The sequence below is a fragment of the Labrus mixtus genome, chromosome 18 (assembly GCF_963584025.1).
Source record: "Labrus mixtus chromosome 18, fLabMix1.1, whole genome shotgun sequence".
Lineage (NCBI taxonomy): Eukaryota > Metazoa > Chordata > Actinopteri > Labriformes > Labridae > Labrus > Labrus mixtus.
This window is the reverse complement of record NC_083629.1, coordinates 24,785,900-24,808,995: the sequence shown is the minus strand read 5'-3', so window position 1 is coordinate 24,808,995 and position 23,096 is coordinate 24,785,900. Positions and strand designations below refer to the sequence as shown.

General features: G+C 43.3%; 1 protein-coding gene across 2 annotated transcripts in view; it reads left to right on the top strand.

Annotated features, from left to right (window-relative positions):
* Positions 1-431: 431 nt before the first annotated feature.
* The window catches only part of rab11fip5a (RAB11 family interacting protein 5a (class I)), a 32,685-nt gene continuing 10,020 nt past the window's right edge, over positions 432-23,096 (top strand). The window contains exons 1-3 of one of the 2 annotated variants that reach the window (XM_061062759.1): positions 432-1,308; positions 17,662-18,173; positions 20,438-21,050. In XM_061062759.1, coding sequence (XP_060918742.1) covers positions 932-1,308; positions 17,662-18,173; positions 20,438-21,050 — 1,502 coding nt within the window. In that variant the 5' untranslated portion in view covers positions 432-931. The remainder of the gene's footprint in view (positions 1,309-17,661; positions 18,174-20,437; positions 21,051-23,096) is intronic. The other variant, XM_061062760.1, reaches the window with a different exon arrangement.

Here is a 23,096-nt window from a genome sequence, read left to right as displayed (position 1 = left end):
GAGTATAAAATAATCAATTAAGTCTGCTTCAAGCTAAAAATGACTTCAGCTTCTCCAAGACAATATGTGACTGCTTTTATTGTCTAAGAGTAAAAACTGAATTTAGACTTTTGGATAGACAACATTAGAAACTTGATATAACCTCGGGCTGTGTTTTAATGTTTCAGTGCTTTATTTTGTGACAAATTAATTCAAAGAATAGTTGATGATGAAATATTCTGTTTTTGTGGCACTAAGTTAGATATCATCACTGTGGGAGATATTTAATGATATTTATGTTGCTGTAAACACATGGGGGAAACTTTAAATAACCTCGTTGTTTTTGAGTGTGGCTTTAAAAATGCTGTTTTTTTGCAGCTTGTAGTATAACAGAGGCCTGCAGCAGGATGTGAGGAGAGTCATGACAGCCGGTGAAGAGGAGTTTCACATTCTTTCAGTCTGAAGTTCGTTTGGTTGAATAAGAACAGCAGGAGGAATATCACACCCTACATTCCTGCACACACTTATATTGTGGTGGTTGCACAGACAGCCCATGTGTTGTGTCGGATCTGAACTTCCTCGTCCTGCAGAAGAAGAAGAAGGAGGATGGAGGCGTGACGTCGCTGCCCGCAGAGAGGCCCGTAGCACGGCGGGAGGAGAGAGGCAGGGACGGACGCTGCTGCAGCCGCAGAGCACACCGCTAGGCTGCGAACACACAGAGGAGCACGCCAGGACAACAAGCAACCGGCAACCCAGGGAAAACTTTGCAGAGACGGTAGCCATAATGCGGCACCGCCCGCCGACCCCGGAGCTGATGTGACTGTGCACACACACCAGAGCAAGGAGGAAGCGGCGGACAACAGCACCACCTCTCCCCGGTTGCCTCGCCTCGTCGCGGCAGGTCGGACGGTCGGTGGTGGGTCTGTCTGGTCTGGAGGGAGGGGGGGTGGACATGTCCTCGCTAACCGTGGAGGAGGACCAGAAATGGGTACCGACACACGTCCAGGTGACGGTGCTAAGAGGCAGGGGCTTACGGGGCAAGGGCAAACACGGCACCAGCGACGTGTACACCATCATCCAGCTGGGCAAAGAGAAATACTCGACCGGCGTGGTGGAGAAGACAACCGAGCCGGACTGGAGGGAGGAGTGCTCGTTTGAGCTGCAGCCCGGTGTGCTGGAGAACGGCGGGCGGAGCGGCTATCCGGCCGGGAGCAACGAGCTGGTCCTCACCGTCATGCACCGGGCGCTCATCGGGCTGGACATGTTCCTCGGACAGGCGGTGATCCAGCTGGATAAAGTGTTTCATGAGACCAGATACGTTAGAAACGAGTAAGTTCATCTCTCTTCACATGTAGTAGTGGTGTGTGTGTGTGTGTGTGTGTGTGTGTGTTTGTGTGGTTAGCTCAGCATGCGGATCACCAAAAATCATGCCTCATATTCCATGACTTTCTCTGATTTCCCATGCTCATTGAACTCATCAGGGTGTCTCCTATTTTGCAGCCTGCTTTTATCAGGTCTTAGTTTGTACCTCAGATATAAACACAGCTGTCAGATCTGTGGTGCTGCATCAGGGCCCTGCAGACACACCCTCCCTCCCTCCCTCCCTCCCACACACACCAAACTAACTCTGAGCCCATCTGACCACCACACACCTCACTGAGGCTGAAGGCTTCCCCCAAAAACCAGACCCTTCTAGAAACTTCTTCCCCCCACCTCCTCCACGCTAGGTGCATGTTGTGTTTGTTTTGTTGTAGGTACTCGTAGTGTTGTGGTCCACTCTGAGGCATGGCGTATGGGCAAGCGGGGGATTAATGCCTGTCCCAATTCCAGGGATTATCTAACAGATTCATGATCCCAGAGCTCCAAGATATTTTTAGCATAACATGTTGTTTTACAAAAAAAGCCACCATAGGACAACAAACTTGGATGTAAAGAAGTGACTGGAAGTTTGATGCTGCAGATATTAAACCACTTAGCCCAAAGTAAAGTCCCGCCCTCAGTTAGAGCTCACTTATGATCAATATGTCATTTTGATGGAGTTATGAGAGAAATGTTTTGATGCATCGACCTTCTTTAAAAGTTCATACTTCTCTTCCTGATGTCCCACCCCCCTATAATAACTTTCAACACCTCTCAGACAACACTTCTGAACCTCTTGTAGTTATAGCTTGAAAAATAAAGCAAGGTTATAAATGAGAATAGTAGCTTCACCTCAAACATTTCTCCTGACAGCAATGCATTATGGTCAGTTGATGCAGCTTGGACTTAATGCCTCGATGCCTGCTCCCACTATTATTCCCATGGTTTTGTTTTTAGAATCTGCAGTTTTTGGGGTGTCAGATATACCCCCAAAAAGATAGATCCAAAGTTATCCCTTTGCTGCATGTCATCCCCCAATCTCTCCTCCCAACGTTTCCTGTCTCTCTTCAGCTGTCCGATCCAATAAAGGCCATAAAACCATAAAACCATAAAACCAAACTTAAAGTATCTGCAATATTTAGTGCATGCAAAAAAATAGTTTTGGATTCTTTGGCACCAAAATACAAACATTAACAACCTCATCCATAGAACCATGATGACATGAGCTGGCCCTTTGTCTACTTCCTCATAAGGTTGTCAAAACCGCCTATACTTAAATACTTGTCGATACCAAAATATGTAGTTACCGCAGTTATTTTTGTCCCCGATAGTTTCAAAAGGAACCGAAGCTTTAAGGGTCTTTAGACACATTTTTAACACAAAGCTGCCACGTGTGAAAGAGGCAGAGCATGGTCCTAAATGCACAAATATGTTGGCAAAGTTTAGGCACTGAAACATTGCTGAAATATTTGTTCAATTTAAGCAGTTTGCAGGAGTTTGCCTGCAGTTTTTGGTCATTTAAAAACAGGAAACATTCGTTGCTTAGGACTTCTATTTTTGTTGCCATGGTATCAGAAAGTTATCAGTGTCATTCAGTTTCATATTTTGTGGGGGGGGGCTTTTTGTGCCATCATGGTAGAGATAGGAAAGTGGATAGAGTCGGAAATCATGGAGAGAGAGAATGAGGAACGGAGCCACAGGTCAGATCCGAACCTGGGTCGCCTGCTTGGAGGACCATGGCCTCCACACAAGGGGACTAATGCACATGCACTAACCACTAGGCCACAGGCGACCCTATAATCTTTCAATGTCATGTTATTGTGACAATCCTTCATCATAAAGCAAGACAGCTGGTTATTCCAAAGCAAGTCCCACCCAGGTGACATCATAAATAAAACTCTACGACCTTAGCATGTGGTCATTCACTCTTTCATATCTCATGAGTAAAAGCAGGACATAGTTTTGATCAGATGATTCATGCAGGAAGAGTTCAATGAGGTTAGCAACTTGAAAAAGGTTCCTGTCCTACTCCCCCGCTATGCAAATAGGTTTAGCTTGTAAAAGACTCCACACATGAACAATTAGTGCACAGGCAGAGTGCAGGCAGAGTTCATGCTTGTCATGAAGAATATGGTATTTCTCTTTCTTTATTGTGAGAGACTTGGCTTTACTGATCGCTGTTGAGATGTGATGAAAATTTCAACAATAATATTGAAAACAATCTTTTCAAATAAATTGCCTTTCCCAGATTTAATCACAGAAGCAATTATCAAACTTGACTGAGCAATTAAAAAAAAAAAGCACCACCAGAGCTGTTTTCACAAACGCTCTCCTGAAGATGTCTGAAGAATTCTGGGAGGATTGTCCAGTCCAGTACTGTTCACAATGTAAGGCACAGCTCTTCATTCTGACCCCCTGTTGACTGAGCACAGGTTGAATCTGTTGGCTCGATCATCAACACAAACGTTTCTCTTCTCATGTTTCCTTTTTTGTATAGAAAATAGAAATAGAAATAGAAAAAGTCACCCCGCCGACCTGCCTGTGAATGTGAGATGAAAGGGGAACCAGTCTCCTCCTGTTGGAGCTGGTCACTTGAAGGTTAGAGTCGGCCTGCGATGTTGACGCGTCAGCAGTTTGGTATCTTGGTACATTCAGTGTCTCTGTGTGGTATTTGGTGAATCTGGGCTGGTCAGCAGCAACACGTCCCACGGCCAACACACACACATGTCGACCTTATAAATAAAGAATTCAGAACAGCTGGGGCTTGGCAGAGAGCAAAAGATGAGCCACATTGAAGGAGAAACTGTTTGTGTTTTACTGTTTGATGCTGGTGCTGCAGTTTATATTAAAGGTGTTGCAGGAAAAGCTCTTTGTTACAGTTCAATCAACAATTTAAATCATGACAAATCTTTGAAACTTGGCTTCATAATGTCAGTGTCACTGGCTATAAGAGCAAAATATGACAATACAGTGTTTCTATCTTTTAACAAAATCAAAGAACTTGTTTGAAAAAAATGATTCTGATATCTTACATCAGAGTTTCTCCTTCACTTTGAGACTCTGACGGATAAAAAGAGAAAAATCAAGATCGATGCAGCAGGGCATAAAATATCTTCCGCCTACGTCATCCACAATGCAGCTTGTTTTTGGACTAGTGTTTTAACGCTTCGAGTTTGGCATGTTTGCTGTCGCCTTCTTGTTTTTGCAGCCAGAAAAGACAATATTTGTTTAGGAGTGTGGACCTGGAGATCAGTGAGAGGTTAGGAAACACTAATTAGCTAATGCTAATGCTAGCTTGGTGAGCTAAATTAATCTGTAATAGATGGTTATAGGATATTTACTTTGATGCTAATTAAGGCAGGTGAAGAACAGGCTGTTTAAATGTACTTTCAGAAGATGAACAGGCGACTTCTCAGAGGGGAGCCCTATGTGCTGGACATGAGAAAAAAAAATCAGGTTTAGGGCAATTCTACATTGTCTATGTCTACCTTTTTTTATAGAAGATGCATTGTTTGTTTAAGGCAAGTGGAAACCTCTAGTGTTGAAAAATGAAGCCGAATGGGAAGTGTTTGGATGAGACTCTAAAGCCCCCTGCAGTAACAGATGGAGGACATCCTTCAGGCTTCACACTTTCATATTTACAGTCTATGGTTTCAGGTTTGGGATGGCACCTTGGTGGAGCTTGGAGGTGAAGAAGGAGCTTCCTGAAATATCATGACAGCTTTTACATTAATAACAATACTTTATATCATGAATATCATCAACACACACCCCAGTTCCTGGTGGATTCTCTGGGCTACTGGGGCCTTCAAATGGGGTTTGTGTTTACCTTGTGACCACCTCTTATGGTATATATTCACGGAATTGTAAGTCAAATTTTTCTGAAAGCTTTGAATTCAGGAGTATGAGACCAGATGGAGCTATGGCGATGTGTTGATCTAGATCGCCACCTTTGTCGTCTTCTCTCTTGTTCCGTAGTGTGAAAAATAAATAATGTAGTGTTGGCATTTTTACATATGAAGCCAGGAGGAGAACACATGATTCCCCTACAGTTACCACTTGAACGCTAAGCCTTTCCTGTGCACATTTGAAGGCCACACATGATCCACAACATCCGCTGAAAGTCAGATTAATTTACAGTTTAGCTGATTGAGAAACGTGCATTCTTATAAACATCTCAACTGCTGATATCCGGATAAGTTCAGAGTTCATGTGAAAAGGCTTTATGTTTTCACATCCGGATGATGTATGGTTTTGATCTCTTCCAGGTACTCCCCCTTTAACATAAAGCTCTTCAACCAAGGTTGTGATTTTGTTTAAGATGAGCTCTATTCGCATTATTATAGGACCGCAAAGCAGTGATGAATGTTGGCAGTAAAATCTGATAATAAGGATGCACACAAAGGAGTGAGCACAATCAATCAGCTGCTCCGGTGAGATGAGGTGAAGAAAAACAAGTTTTTTTTTTAAATGAGTTCAACTAAACACAGAGAGAGCAACGGTAAAGAAATCCACTCTGAGTTTATTTTTAATGGTGTTATTTTTATTTTAGCTGAGGTTGAGGACTGGGGCGTGCGCCAGAGCTCCTTCACTTCAGTTTCTAATATTTATTAAGCTGTGAAGAGGAGCTCGGGGCTTTACAGTGATATAGTGGGCTGGGTGATACAGTATATATTACAGCAAGTGGAGATAAGGCAGGTCAACTCTTTTCTTCTGAACATTTGACTTGTTTTTTTCTCTCGTAGGTCTTCATAAAGAGTTCCTCTGAATCAGCGTGTTCTAGTCACAGTCAGTGGAAGTAAAGGATGAGGTTCAATCTAAGATGTGTTATGTTAGAGAAGATGAGTTTTATCTGCGCATGAAGAACGGTGACGATTAAACTAGTGAGGTAGACAGAGGTGAAGTCACAGCACAACTCAGGGGTTGTGACTTTAGACTTCAAGGTCACATATCCTCCTCCTCTTCTTCAGTTTAAATAAGTCTCAGAGCTCCTCAAAACATGTGTGTGAAGTTTCTTGTTCTAAATCCACTCTGATCCTGTATTTGATCATGCCTATAAACCCCTCTATTTCAGCCCTGCTCAGAACAGACTGTTTCTGTGTCTGTACCTTTAAATATGTAAATGAGCTGTGTCTGACCACGCCCCCTCTCTGGAAGGGCTCGGGTGTACTCGGTGCTTTCTGGCTCCATGTCCTATTCTTTACGGTGAGAAGGCAGACTCAGAGGACAGAACAAACACCTAGCTGTGGGAGTGTCACCCACCTGGGGGAGGGGCTACTGCCCTTTGTGATGTCATGAAGGGAAAATCTCCAAACGGCCTGTTTGAGCACACATTTTCTGAAAAGTGGAGCAGGGAGAAGACGGAGAGGATGGACTTTTCTCATCATTGGGGGGTTTGTAGACGGACTAGAGACACAGAGACTGCAAACTGTAACATGCAAGGCTAACTAGTTCACTACATAAGTAACTTATAAAAATGGTGGAATGTGGAAGTAGTGGTGCATGACCAAAGCTCATGATGTTTGTACGACCTGATTGTCAGGCACGACCTGAGAGCACACACTGTACGAGTTAAATCAGGATTTAACATTCACATTTTGTCAGTAAAGTTTTGTTGAAAAACTCCCCAGGACAGAGGTAAAATCAGATCTATGTGTATTTCAGTTGAGCAGATTCCTGGAAAGGTGGGCGTCGGGTGAATTCCCCTGCAGGGTCTTTCAGGCGGATACAAAAACGCTGCTAAATTTGTCACTCTGTGGAAAAAAAAAAAAAAGCAAGCCACCCACATTTTTAACAAGAAAGGAAAATATTTGCGATTCGTTTTGCTGGATGTTGAGCTTGTCGTACACATTTTTTCTTCATAATCAATTTCCTTCCCAAGAGGTTGATTTAAAAATCTCAGCTCTTTTTTTTCTGCAAATCAGGAATTCTTCACAGTGTTGGTTGTTATTTTTTTTTTTTTTTACGCAGAGCTGATTTTATGATTCAGATGTTACATTTAGGTATTTTCCAACCTCTCCACTCTGTTCCACTGCTGTGTCAGTTTTTACTCCCTCATGTTGTGCATTTGTGGGAGGAGAAACTCTGACGCTGTTTCAAACTCGAGTGTTACTGAAGCGGGCCTGAGAACTGAACCTCCATCTGCTGAGTGAAGCAGAAAGAACTGTGTGTGTGTGTGTGTGTGTGTGTGTGTGTGTGTGTGTGTGTGCTAAGAGCTGACAGACTTCCAGAAGCTCCTGCTGCAGAGAGAGCATATAGTCTAATGGACATTTGATGTTACATAACTCTGTGACCTGACCCGATAAGTCATCCTGGATATTCTAAATGTACGTCGGCTGGTTGGAAACATTTATTTTCTGTGGAGATTTATCAGATTAATTTGAGTGAAACAATCATTCTAAACAAAGCAGAGGCCTTTTGTTTTACTCACATATATTACCTCGGGCTCTGAGGTTTCGTGGTTGCATCATAAATCTCCCCTCCTCCTGTCTTACATCATCGTGGAGGGAAAAGTGAAGCAAGAACAAGAGGACAATAAGAAATGCTTTTAATGTTGAAGGTAAAGGACATTTAGTACATCTTATGAGCAGAGGAAAGGAAAAGGAAGAGGAAGAGACGTTTCCAAAATCTAGGTCACTGTGACACAACAACCTGAATCGTCTTTTGTTCCTGCTGGTACTCGGTTCAGTTCAGTTCAGGTCAGAGCACTCCGAGCTAGGTAAATAGCAAGCATGCTAATGTAAACAGAGCACACAAAGCTAAAGGATGCCTGCAGCCACTGATGGAGGACATTTGTTGAATAACTGTACTTCAGTACCATTCTTTGATTCTTGCACTTAAAACATCTCTCTGCAGGCTCTCCTTTGTGTTGGGTGGTGTCGTGTGGGGGGGGGGGTGACTCTGGGATGCTCGGGATCACTGTCCGGTCTTCCTAGTGTGTAGTGGGAATGAACGGAGCTGCATGTGGCTAGAGTCTGTCATCTCCTAACCAGAAGGTTGGGGGTTTGATCCCCAGCTCCTGCAGCTTCCTGTCCGATGTGGGCAAGACACTTGACCCCAAGTTCCTCCTGCTGCTTCTACAATTCTACAATTCACTTATCAGACGCTTTTATCCAAAGCGACGTACATCAGAGAGTAAGAACAACACAAGCAAGGATCTAGAAAAAAGGGAACAATGTCAGTAAGAGCAAACGATCAGCTTTGAGTCTGACTGGACACACAGGTGCTGACAGGAAGTGACCAGAGGCAAAGCACAACATTGAGGGCAGTTCTTGAGAGCTCTAATCAGTATAGAAACCATCTTATAAGTCGTCGTTATCAAACAAAAACCATCGTCATTACCATCATCATCATCAATAATATGGAGACCATCATCATTAAGTTAGTAGGTATTCATGAAAGAGCTGGGTCTTTAGCTTTTTCTTAAAGTCGGTGCTTAGTGGTGGCCTGGTGGTGTCATTGCTGACCATCTGCTTACATAGTTTGGTGAGGTGGGCTCGTGGGGGCTGTGTGGTGGGATACTTGGCTGCCTGGCTGAGCAGAGCCGAGGTCTGTTGAGGGCGACAGGGGGGTGTGTCTTGTCGATGGGGCATGTGGGCGTGGTTGGGGTGGGCGCTTGTTGATTTGTGTGTTTATTGTTTGTTTTATTTGTAAAGTACTTTGTAAACAACTTATCGTTTTTTTAAAGACTGCAGGCTGTTTTTCAAACTGCTCACTGCTGCAAACCAGAGCTGAAGGAAACATGTGAATACAAAGTTAACGGGGATCTTTGTCAGTGCAGAAACAGTCCTTGACCTTCACATGCTTCAGTAACAGCACAGTCCAATAGAACTCAATTGTTGCAGCTTTGTAAGCAAACAGACCACATTCATTTAGTTCTCAGGATGTGTTTGGAGCTGCAGCTTCACATTCTGTTGGTGGTGATTTAGTTTTTTCTTATTGACTCGTGTTTAACATTTAAAACTTTCATAAACAACACGCTCGTGTTATCTATAAACACCCGGGCCGGCTTCAGTGGCTTTTAAATAAAGTGTGATGTTTTTTTATTTTGTAGTTGGGCAGTCAGCTGTTCTTCTGAGAAGATTTAAATGTTTATTTTATCTCATATTTTAGCTTTTGGGATGTTCTGGATTGTTATCTGTTTATTAATATTTTTATAGACTTGCCCTTTTTTACGATTACGTTTATTTCCGATACTTTTTTTCCACTTTGCAACACAATTGATGCTATTTTCCAAAGCATGGACAGAGTTTGATCTTCCCTGATTTCTTTGTGTATGTCTTGTTATCTTTTGACCACAATTAATTTATTGTATTTCAGCTTTGTGTTTCCTTTGCATTAGCTGTTCTGTAAAGATCCCATCTTCTCCTCATGTTCACCTTTCAGGTTGTCGTTCTGTGCGCGTCTGTCGGTTTATTTCAGCTGCTGTCTCTTTAAGGCCCCCCTCTCCACGTGCCCACTTTTTTCTGATTGGCTAGCTCTCTGGAAGCTTTTAAGGGGACAGAACGCTGCAGGGCTGCCAGGGGAGAAGAGAGTCAGTGTAATGCTTACGTTGAGGCTTGAGGCCGTCTGGTGAAATTCCTGGCTTCATATCGGGGAACTATAGCGTGATCTGCAGAACAAGCCGTTTAGCGCCCTCTTCAGACTCATCCTGGGATTACTCCAACATACAACACAACATTTTATCTCTTCTTTTACGGCCACAAAACACTTTTAAGTTGGTGTTTAAAAGCTGGACAGCCATCTCATCAAACTATTGTATGTTTGAGTCTTTTTCTCTCCAGCTAACAGTCACTGAACATCGAGCTGATGTAGCTGCAACATATTAAGTGACCCCATTGTCTTGGTTTTCTATCACCGATCCCTTCTGTCTGTTTGCTTAAAATCTACGTTTCTAAGATACAGTGCTCAGCTGTGTGAAAGTTTTGGGAGGGAAGTCGGTGTTGAGGTCTGGGCTCATCTCGACCAGATGTGGAATGTGGTCTGAGACTCGCAGTCCGTCTGCTACTTTTGCTGACGAGGCAGGAAACCAGACCACATTACCAGCATTACCCACAGAGCCCCTGCAAGCTTTGTTATCCTGTATCTATGAAAGAGCTGAAGTGAGAAGTGTCTACTCCATCATTTAAATGAAGCTGCACGCCTGCATCGCCTTAAAGAGCCATCATTGAGGGCTGTAAACTGACTGTGGATTGTGTTTGTTTGTACTTAACCGAGCACTGTTGACTCTTAATTGGACATTTCTGGTGGCTGTTGAACCAGAGCTGACTGAGGCCGAGCTCAAATGGATGTTGACAGAATCAGCATGTTCTTTTGTTTGCAGCAGAGGCAGTTTTTGTTTTTTGAGAGACATATCTGTTTAACCTCTGAACCAGATATTCACACAGCGGTCACTGCTTCCTTTGGAGCGTAATCTGTGCAGAATATTTATGCAGAACAATAGTTTCCTTCAGAAATATTAGCTGAACTGGAATGTTAAAAAAGGCAATGGGCCTCCCTCACATGTATCCTATCAAGATTTGTCTTAAACTTGTTCTTAAGAAGGTTCCTTAGAAAATCCTCCGTCAGATTCATGATGTAAAACCGAGCGATGCGGGAGTGGTGGGTGTCAGGATGTAGCAACCGAGTCGGCTATCCGATGCTATAATGAGAATATTTTCCTTTATTTCAATGCTACATGTAGTTCAACTGGATAACGATATCAACAAAAGAAAACAGAAAACAATGCATCAGTTTAATTCAGTATCATCAGCTCACTCTGACTTTCTGCAGGGAAAATATTACTACGGGCCTGGCAGGAAAACAGTCCAGTCTGTTGTGTTCACACATGCAGCTCACCTCCAGTTAGTTCAAGAGTTTTGTGTGAGTGTGTTCAAGGTCATGTGTATGAAATCCACTTCAGTCTGCAGTCTCTGTTTGCAGACACAAACAGTGAGTGTCTCATATGAGTGGTCCCCCCTCTGCAGGCCCAACGTGTGTTTGGTGTATTTTACATTCTGGACAGTTCAGTTAAAGCTGGATATTGGTAGACACATGTCAGTAATTGTCCTACTCAAGTCTACACTCTGGACTCCGCTTTCCACTGAAACTTTTTACTTCTTCTCTTGTCACGTTTCTTCCTCTTGGTCAGTTTGGACAGGTGAACAGAACTGATTACGACAAAGTGCCACCACCACATCAGCATAATGGGGTAATTGCAGTTAGTAGTGATGGATTCACCAAGTGCTGTCCTTTAGAAAAACAGTGTTCTGAATAAAAAACACACATCAGACTTTGACGAGCGGCCGGGGCATTGCGAAATGAGGCGGAGGTGGAAATCTCGTAGATCTGTTTGCAGGAAAAACCCTGATTAAACCTGCTGAACTCAGAATGTTAGCATGACGGTGTTAGCCTTTGGCTCAGTGCACGGTTCTTCATACAGATGTGCTGCAGCTCTTTAAGCTCTCTTTGCCCCCGTAGAGTACTTTGAGCCTCTCAACTGGTAGAATAAAGGAAATATCTCAGAGCGATTGATCTTTAAATTCTATGTGTTTATTGAATTAAGTGCACTGCTCATTCCCGACGTCGACACAGATCTTTGGCCCTTGGCTCCAGTTTTATCTCAGAGATTCCCTTCTGTCTGGTTTTGTTACCGCCCGAGCACACAGAGCTCCACAGAGACCGAGGACACATGCTGGATAAAAAAAAGTTGATAGCCTACTTGTCTTGTAATTTCAGGCCTGTCCTGCCTTGAAGGGAGGTTTCTAGGGATTGATTTGTTCTGAGAAGCCTGGAGTTAGTCGACTGCTGCTGGAAAGGAAATCTGTCTTTTTCTCAGTGGATCAGGGAGGCCGGTTAGATGAGGAGATGGTGTCATGCTGGGGCGGGTGTGGAGTGTTGTGATTTCCTGTTTTTGCAAGATGAGGAAGCTGATATGTTCGGTGTTATGCTCTGGAATGGGACTGTTTACAAAAAAATACCTGCAACACAGTCCAAGAACATTTGGGTATGAAGATTTTTGTTGGAAAAAAAAGCTTTTTAGTTATTAATAACCAAAAAAAAAGGCCTCAGAATATCTGCAGTGTTGAACTCTCTGTGTGGGTTGATGCTTTTGGGAAACTGGGTCCTCTTCAGTAACAGTCTGTGCTCTGCCTGAGGACGTGGGCTTTAAAATGTAGGCTGCTGTGTTGCAGTTTCTCTATTTAGGCCTCATGTCAGTTAGTTATGTTGAATGTGTTGATGTCAGGCTTTTTAACTTGACCAATGAGCTGCAGGTGCATCCACGTAAACACACCTGGAACTTTTATGCACCTTCTTTGAAAAAAAAAGAGAGTTTCAGCATCGCAAAAATAAAACATTTTTAGTCAGCAGAGGATCGTGTTTGTCCTCAAACTGTTCAGAAATATTAACTTAAATCAAGAATCTAGTTACACAAATGTAAACACTTCACAAACTGTGTTAAGTTCCTGCTATGTGATCTTTGCAGAAACCAAAAAAAGTGGATGTTAGAAGGCAGAGATCTATCATAAAAAGCGTCCTAAATTACAATCTTTGCATGTTCCACAGGATGATAGTAGTCGCTGTATGTTCTGCAAAAGAAATCCCTTACATAGCTCTCCGGTCCTGCGTTGGAATGTGAGCCCCACCTTGGCTGCAGGGAGTTGGCTGCAGAATCAGGAGGAGGACTGATACTATTGTTGGAGCATCGCCGTGAAACTCGAGTCCACACCTAACAGGCGTTTAAGGCCACGCCACTGATTTACTATTTTAGACACTTGAGATAGAGCCTCCTCAAAAATCTGAAAAACCCAAAGACAGAGTTTTAGGGTTGTCAAAATGTTTGACACACTCATGTCTCAGACGTCACCTTTCCTGGTCACGGCTGACGTGGTGCATGTGTAACGGTCTGTTCTCTTTTTGTATATGCTCTCGCCTTGCGGGGTAATGTGTCCCTGAGTGTAACCATACCTGCCAGAAAGCGGTTTGTTGCTGTAATCCTGCTTGTGTTTAAGTTGAATAACGGCCTGTGTCCACAGATGGTGTTTTTGTGCCCTCATCATCAGCTGCTTTTTGTCGCTCTCAGTTGCAAGAATTTCAACTTTTAGAACATCGCCTCGCTCGTCAATGTCACTTCTCCATCCCCTACAAATCATAATCAAGAAGGGGCGGGGCTTCTTATATCAGCTTTGTCAACAACAATGGCGGAGGAGACGCTCGTCTGACTCGTCTTTTCAAAGGAAAAGTTTCCAGGTGTAGGACACGACTCCTTTACATCGTCTTCATGATTTCTTGGTGATATTTCCTTGAATCAAAGTAAATATTAAACACACGGAGCGATCTAAAACACACCTGACATACATTAACAAGAAGCAGAAGCTATCTTTCGTAATAGAGATGCACCGATACCACTTTTTTGCAAACCAAGTGCAAGTACAAGTACTTACATCTGGGTCCTCACCGATACCGAGTACCGTTACGAGTACTTACCGCCCTGATCCGCGTCTGTTTCTTTGGTCCAGAGTCTCTGAAGCACGATCACAGCAGGAATTACATCTGACGCTAAAGCATCGGACGAGCTCACTCTTCGGGCTCACTCCTCAAACGGAGCCGAAACAGACAAAGTTTTTTCCAGAAGTGTCCACTGGTGCGCTGTAAGATTGTCGGGGAGTTCATATTCGGAGCCAAATATTCCCAGAGCTTCTGCTCGGTGAGAGACTGTGGCATGTAGTACGTGCTATTCCAGCGCGTCTGCACGTCTTGTTGGAGTCTTCTTACGGGCTGAGCTGCAGCTGAATGTCTTCCAGGCGGGCGTAGGCGAATGCTTAAAATGTCCAACAATTTGACGTCCGACTGACACCGAGTCAGCTACACTCCGTGCAAAGTTTGCAGTCTGCTCTTCTTTTGTCGTCATCGTTTACGCTGAAATATCTCCACACCGCTGACATCTCGCTTCTCTGCGCCTACACGCTCAACGGAAAAGAAAAAAACGCCCGCCGTAAAGTAGTATCGGTGCCGTTGTATCCGCGTAGTTTTACGAGTACGAGTATGAGTACTTAAAGGCAGCATCGGACCGATGCTGAATACTGGTATCGGTATCGGGTCATCCCTATTTCGTAACCTAGCAACAATGAGCGCTGGTGAGAAGCGCTCTGAAACGGAGGTCGTGGGCGCTGCCATCGCAAAAAGCACCGTCTGTTTTCACACAGGCCCCTAAAGATAGGCCGGGGTCGGAGAAGTTTTACTCAAGTACTTCCCGAGTATCGAAATGGGTATCAATTCATAGCTTTCATGTGACATCACACACTTGTGGAACCGCCCACCTGGCGGGCAACACATCTTCCTAATGCTGCACGCCACAGAGAAGTTATCGGTCTCAGTTGCCACCTCAGTGTTTTGACCAGTTTTATTTTTTAAACCGAAGACGGTTGTTATTCGATGTGATGCACCGGCAGATGAAGAGAAAAGCCCGGGTTGTAATTCTGCAGATTTAAATCAGAAAAACCCGGAGAGGAGCAGAGTCAGAGCGGATCGTTTATTGACAGGACTCGATGCTTTGTGCAAAATCCAGAAACCTTTTACCTCGTCTAGTGGGAGTGTCACCCACCCGTTCCTCAATCTTTGTTAGTCTGTGAATTAAATCTGGCTGAGTTAATGAAAACAACTCGCCCACGTCGGCTTGTGTGGCACATTTCCACTGTTGTCTATTTACGTGTGAGACGTAATGTTTGTTGTTCCTGTGGAGCTATAAAAAGCAGCAGCATTCCTCTGTCTTTGAGCGCTCCGGGTTCCACCTGCCTGTGATCTGTGATTCTCTCTGGAACGAGTCTGTCTGCTGATTGTTTTCTCTTGCATTCTTCTTGGGTGTTGCTGCATATTTCAGAGCTGAACTTGAGGTCAGCAGGATGATGATGATGATTATTACATAACCACCTTGTGTTTTCTTTCCTGCAGCCTACTATTATGCCTGTGGTTTGTGCTAGAGCAGGGAACTTTCCCATGCAGGAACTGGGGAAAAGGATACTGTGTTTACTTCCCTGTTGGGTTATTTACCTTTTGTTAAGTGTCAGTCCTGTTCTGTCTTCACCACTGGATGGATTGTTTTCTGAGACTAAAGTGCAATCAGATATTTAGTGTTTTACTGTCATTGGTTGTTTTTCTTTCAACCAATTGAAATGTTTTAATCACACTAACAAACCGGCTCTTCAACTGATATTATTAAAGACAGAATGATCGACATGTTCCACATAAATAAATCATAAAGTCTGTCCTGTGTAAATGTGTCTCTGAGTCATGACTGTCTACAATGAGGGAGAAGCTCGAGTCCCGCTGGCTGTGTTGTTGTCAGAGTCGTGCTAACTAAAGAGCACTAACATTAGCATGCTAACACAACAATGTGAAGCTACGAGCTAACTAAAGAGCGCTAACATTAGCATGCTAACACAACAATGCAGGACACAGGTGATTGCAGCTCGAGCCGAGGACAGTTTTGAACGCTGCTTGTGCTAAACTCCTTCGTGCGGTCTCGAGAGGAGAGGGGTTGGAGGTGTGTCTCTGGAGGAGAGCGGATGCTTCAGGATGGAGGAGGCGTGGCCAAACAGAAGTTTGTTTTGGTTTCATGCTGGAGCTCAAGGGTGCCACCTACTGGGTCAAAAAGTTGCACGTTCTTCCTTTAAGTAAACAAAAGGGATCGCTAAATGCTAAATCTGTTAGCCTGTTTGTGCCATGTGTTAGCATCAAGCTAACAAACTAAGATGTGCATCCTGGTCCATCTGTGAGAAAAGAAAAGGAGTCACCTATAAATATGTTTTTGTTTTCTTACTATGCAATAACTTACAGAAGTTTGCTTTGTGTCTCTCATATTGTTGGTATGAACTACAGAGAGAAGGACTGTGGTGGAGGTAAAAACAACCCAGCAGCACAGGAAATGAAAAGCTAAAGCAGGTCTCAGTTTCAGGCTCAGTTTCGATCTTTCTCTCCGCGCTGATGACTTCCCCTTGGCAGGACCAAGTGTCAGAAACACATGTTTACCGGGGGGGGGGGGGGGGGGGGGTTCTCACAGTCATATTGTGTTTTTTAAACCGGACACAAAACACCACGGGAGACTTTCCCATGAGTCATGGTGTGTTGGCCTCGTTGGTGCTGTTACACCCACTGGTGCACAGCGTTTCTAAGAACTGCTGCTCTGTTCCTGCACAGTGAAAGAATTTACAGTTAGGTCCGTGTGTGTTTTCAGTCAGAGTCTGTTATATAGATATATATATATATATACATGTAGGCCGCTTACTCTTAAAGGAGAAGTCAGCAGTGTTATACTTCATTGTTCATGCTCACTGGGTTGAAAACTAGAAGCCCCCCTGAGGTGTTGTGGGACGTCTGGCCACACACATACATTGTGGTGTTAGTGGGACACGCACAGACGGCAGATTCGTGCGATTCACAACAACAAAACAGTCATTTACTTCATTTGATGACCCCATTTAAACGCTGAAGTACATCATGTTTCAGTTTGTTGCTATGTGGAGGAGGTTAGTCAGAAACACTTTCAAGAACACCTCTTGAGTGTTTGAGTAATCGGGAATAAATAGGTCAATACTTTTCTATGAATCACAGCCAGTATTGAGTTTTATTTGATTTATTTTTAGGTTTATTTTGCGGCTTTTTACGCCTTTATTTTTTTAAAAGACAGGACAGTGAATAGAGTCAGAGCCACAGGTTGGATTCAAACCTGGTCCGCCCGCCTGGAGGAACAAAGCCTCCGTACATGGGACACACACTAACCACTACGCTACCGGCGCCCCTGCATTGAGTTTTATATTGTTTTAATTTTAGGGCGTCAGTATGAACTAGTTAATTGCGATGAACTAAGGTCTGATTAATTTCATGCTATTTTGTCCCTTTAGGCGCACCGTAGATCATTTGGCAGGTTATGAAAAAGACATTAAGATGAATTATTCTTAATGTCTTGAACCTGTGCTGCTGGGAAGATGTCGAGCAAAGTGAGAAATGAATAGAATAGATGTTTATTGCCTTTGCACAGGTACATTGGAATTCTTGTGCATTTCTCCCTGAGTCAGGTTCTACAAAAAAGTTAAAATTATATATAAAATAGAATAGCATTATAAGAAAAAAAAGAGTAGAAAAGTACAAATAAAATAGAAAAATAAATAAGTTGTAGTAACAGGTAAGTAAATTAAAATAAACTGTACAGAAGTTATACACTGTATTAAAGCAAAGATATAGAAATGTAATATAAATGAGACCTAAATGCAGCCATTTGTTAAATAACTGATTGTTGGATTTAACAGTGTGCTTGTTTATCTCACCTGTTGGATTATTGTGTTGCAGGTGGTACAGGCTCAACTCTAAGACGGGGAAGAAGGAAAAGGAACGAGGAGAAATTCAGGTCACCGTCCAGTTCACCAGAAACAACCTGACAGCCAGCATGTACGACCTCGTCATGAAGGACAAGAGCGCCTCCACCTTCGGCAAGCTAAAGGAGCGCATGAGGGGGAAGAGGAGATCCAGCGACGACGACTCCTCCTCAGCCGTCTTACCCAGTGGTTACGGGTCCCTTCAGAAGATGAGACAACGGCTGCCGAGCGACGGAGGCGGCGAGGAGGACTACGAGGACGACGAGGGCGGCGAGGCCCGGCGGAGCAAGATGAGGACCTTCTTCTTGAGAGGGAAGCTGAGGAAATCATCAGACACTCGTTCCAGCACATCGCTGGGCTCAGAGAGCAGCGAGTCGTCGTCACGAGGGGGGAGTCTCAGCCCAACGGCCGGGATCAGTGTGGTGGTCTCCGACCTCTCCAACTCGCCAAGTAACAGCAGCAACCTGACGGTCGACAACAGCCCAGGTGAGCAGGACCAGAAGAGAGAGCGTGTTAATATTATCTCAAAATCCAATTCATCCAATCCTTCCTTTATAGTTGACAACTGCAGATTCAGATTTCCCAATTGTTTGACAAGACATATCAAATGACAAAATAATAGTGAAAAAATATACTTAAAATGTCTTGTTTTGTTTAAAGGTCACATATCCTCCTCTTCTTCTTCAGTTTAAATAAGTCTCAAAACATGTGTGTGAAGTTTCTTGTTCTAAATCCACTCTGATCCTGTATTTGATCATGTCTATAAACCCCTCTATTTCAGCCCTGCTCAGAACAGGCTGTTTCTGTGTCTGTACCTTTAAATATGTAAATGAGCTGTGTCTGACCACGCCCCCTCTCTGGAAGGGCTCGGGTGTACTCGGTGCTTTCTGGCTCCATGTCCTATTGTTTACGGTGAGAAGGCAGACTCAGAGGGCAGAACAAACACCTAGCTGTGGGAGTGTCACCCACCTGGGGGAGGGGCTACTGCCCTTTGTGATGTCATGAAGGGAAAATCTCCAAACGGCCTGTTTGAGCACACATTTTCTGAAAAGTGGAGCAGGGAAAAGACGGAGAGGATGGACTTTTCTCATGATTGTTTGTAGACGGACTAGAGACACATGTTAGAGTTAGAGGAACATGGAGAAGAGGATTTTATATATGTGACCTTTAAGCAGTCGTCTAAAACCAACAAATCTTCAGTGTACGATGATATGTAGAAAGAAATGCGTCATGTCCTCTAATATCAAAATCTGAACCCAGAGCATGTTTGGCATATTTTGCCTGAAAAAAACCACAAAAACAAATTATGAATCTAATATCAAACTAGATGCAGATTATTTTTCTAATATTTATTTTTCTAATCTTTTCCGCTCTGAGCTAATCTACAACGTCTGCAATGATTTTCTTTTTGCAGAACTACCAGGACGGTTTCAGTACCAGAGTCATTTATGTATAAAACATGCAAATGCTCCTCTAAAGAAAACCACTTCCTTTAAATTCTTTGCTGCCATCAGCTGGCTCATTCACTGACTCGCATGTACTCACGCTTTGAGAGCAAGTCAGAGAGGTTTTTTATTTCTGCTCTCGTTTCTGACGTATTCAAAAGTTAAAATAAACCCAAATGAAAGTTTGACTGAAACTGCAATGATGGAGCTTGTATGTGTGAAACAGGACCTTGCCACAAAAACATGTTTATTGTTCTTTTAATTAGATCAGATGTAGGTAAAGAGGCACTACAGTTTGTTTCACTCATTTCTGTGTTTGCTGGAGCATCATGTCAAAGGGTTAGATAACAGATATAATATTGACACTTGGGATAAACATGTTTCCCCCCCGGGGGCTCAGAGTTAGAAGAAGAGTGAAAACACTTTAACATACTGTAGATACATGTAGAGGCCACTTTCGGGCTTCTGAGAGTCTACTAGTGTTGTAGTCAAGACCACACTGACCGAGACCAAGACATACACAAGACATATACTGTATAAGGATCGAGATCAAGGCAGGACGCAATGTTAATCTTCACACCATGACAGTCATTTATCCTTTATACTTAGTCAGATATTATTCATTTGTTATTGATTTAATTTAGTCAAATAGTCACTGACTAAAATTGCACATCATTTTAGTTGACGACAAAAGACGATATTTTAGTCAACAAAATCAGACGCAAGCTTTTATTTTTATTATCAGAAGCTCCAGGGGGCGGGGCTTCATGGACCTGCAGGCTCCAGGCTGCACATTGTTCCACTCACCACACACACACACACACACACACACACACACACACACACACACACACACACACACACATTTGATGAAGTCTGCTATGGTTTACAATGATTTTTAGAACAGCTGAGCGGGGTACGTGATAATCGTCAATTAGATGATGAAGTAATATTATTTATCAAATCGTCAAATAGCGGAGTTTCGTCTCGTCATCGTCATAGTTGACTAATTTAAAAAGACCTTCGTCAACAAATATTTTCGTCATTTATTTTGTTGACGAGATTAACACTGGCAGGACGAGAACGAGACTATAAATATCACAAAAAAATCTTCTTGTGTGCAGAGGTCGTGTCACTCTCTTCGACGTAAGGTTGTGGTTGTAAAGATTAAAACGTTTTATCCCCCATTAAACTGTCTGCTAATGTTTTGATCATCTGCATTCATCGTTCTTTTTGTCTCTTCCTCTCGACTTCTTTTCATTGAACTCGTTGTTGTTGTTGTTGTTGTTGTTGTTGTTGTTGCAGAGCACACAGCTAACACGTCGCCCAGGTCGTCCTCTCTCCATGTGAGTGAGTTTGGTGATGAGGCCGGCGAGATCACCATCGCAGTGCCTCAACAAACTGTGTGCGTTAACGGAAGCCATGCTTACGATGTCCAGCCCCTGGACCCAGGCTCAGGAAAACCTGTGGATTCTCTAGGCCTGGGACGACTGTTGCAGAAGTCTTTGCCCGTGTCCGTGTCTTTGCAGAACCTCAGCCCACACACGTTAACCTCCCCAACCCACCCCAAAAGCCCCGTGGGGGACGGGCGCCGCTGGTCCTTCGACAAGCCCGGCGAGGAGGAGAAGGCGGCCATAGCGGCGGCGCTGGAGAAAAGCGGCCCCATGCTGGCCGACGATGACGAGCGCTCGGGACAGGCTGCGCCGCACAGAGAAGCCGCGTCCTCCTCCTCCTCCTCGACGGCGGAGCTGGAGAGCCAGGGGAAAAAGCAGAGGAGGAACTTGTTCTCCCACGGGAGGAGCGAGTCTGCAGGGAAAGGGCAGAGTCAGTCCAAGGATGAGTCTCAACAAGCCCCCGCCGCCACCAGGGAGAAAAACGGGGGATGGTTCGGATCAAAGGACTCGAACAGCAAACCCAGGTGAGACACAGACAGAGATATCACAGAGAGGACTAACACACACCCACACGATCATGACTTACAACATCCAGCAGGTGGTGAATTATTATGAATATGAATCAGATCATGAAGGTCAGGAGCCTGCTGAGAGTTTGTACCTGTGCTGTTCAGAATCCATTCACCTTAAGTCATAGACTCAGGTGTATTATTGTATCGGGTAAAAATACTCCAAAAACTCTCTTAACTCAAAATATTACACAGATTTTCCTCTTAAAATTCAAATTAATTCTGATAAAATGAAAGCAGTTTCAAGCAGAGTAGAATTGTTTTTAAATCAAATCATTGCTTAATAAAATTTAGAAGAAAAAGTTGACTAAATGAGCTCGTTTTATTAACCTCATCACGGCTGTGTTTTCAGTACAGAGCTAGAGTCGGCAGAGGCTTAGGTTAGCTTAGCTTATCACAAATACTAGAGGCAGGGGAAAACAGCTAGCCTAGCGTTGTAAAAATATGCATTTCAACATCTTGTTATCTCACAAATGAGCATTTATTTAGCATGTGATCTTTGTTTTTATTGCTCAGGTAGAAAATAATATGATCCTGAGGTTAATTCAAGTATTACACAGGTTGAGAAAATTACATTTACTGGCTAAAAAAAATCAGTGTTGCTTATACAAAACGAATAAATTATATTGTACAGGTAAAAAATAATGTGTTACACAGGTAGATAAATATGAAATGTACAGGTTAAAAACACATGAAATGCAAAGATAGAAAAGTATATATTATACAGGTTAAAATGTTTGGAATTTCAAGTTGGAGAATTGTATATTGTACAGGTAAACACATGCATGACACTGATAGAAAAATATGTAAAGTTCAGGTCAAAATAAATGTAGTGCACAGGTAGAAACCTTAACATTTCACAGGTAGAAATATGTTTATTGTACAGGGAAATAGAGGTGCTGCACAGGTAAGAAAAATAAAGTTCTACAGGTCAAAAAAGTATAAAATATTAGCACAAATCCCCCCCCCCCATCTCTGTCTGTGCACAGAAAAATAATCTGTTAAAGTGACACCTGTTTGTCCTGTTTCCAGACTTTATGCTAAGCTAATTATCTGACGTAAAGGTGCTAACCATCTTCTAACTCCTAAAAAAGAGAAGAACTGTTAGAATATTAATTCAAACTGTTAACAAACTGAAGTTTCTGATTTATGTCGACCCCCTCACCTGTTGTGAGAGTAGAGTGTGCACGTCGATATGAAGCTTAAAATATAGTGAACCAGCAGAGGGTCTAAATGTGTATTCAGAGGAGCAGCATTATGTTGAACAGTATTGTTTACTTTTCCACGTCCTGTGTACCAGCATGCCTCCACAGCTCAGTCTCTGGTTACAGCACGGAGCTGCAATGCAGATGGAGGGAGCTGCTCTTTTAAAATGAGCTCTGTGAAGCTGAAGCTTTGTGCGCTCACATAACATGGTTCAGTAATCACGTCGATTTCATCGGTAGGATGATAATGAGAGCAGGAACAATCGTGTTTTTTTGTGTTTTATGTGTGTGTGCATCAGAGTGTGGGTCTTTTGTTTGTGTGTGGGCGGGAAGAAGGCGGGAAGAACACCACATTTCATTTTTATTTCCACTTATAGCACATGCACGATCTTAAGTGGGTAATTTATTTATCTGGAGGTGTCACATGCTGCTCTCTTCAACCGCTCCCTGATGCATTCCTCTTTTTGTTTCTGAGTGATAACCTTTAATCCAGCCCTTAAAGAACCAACAAACAGGCAATTTAATTAGATTATTTATCAACTTAATCGACCTAGACTCAAACTAAGATCGGACAGTATTGTTATATTTCCTTACAATGAACGTAAACAAAATATCGGCCTGATGAGCACATGCTGATCCAAGTCAGCGAGCTCAGCGATTCTGAGCTCGTAGTACACTGGACGCCTCGCTGCCAGCTCTGTAACTAAACATTTTCACAACCGACACGTCCACATGTGTTTGGATCCTCGGGGGAGAAGAGCCAAGTTGGCTCCTGAAGCACGACGTCATCACTACA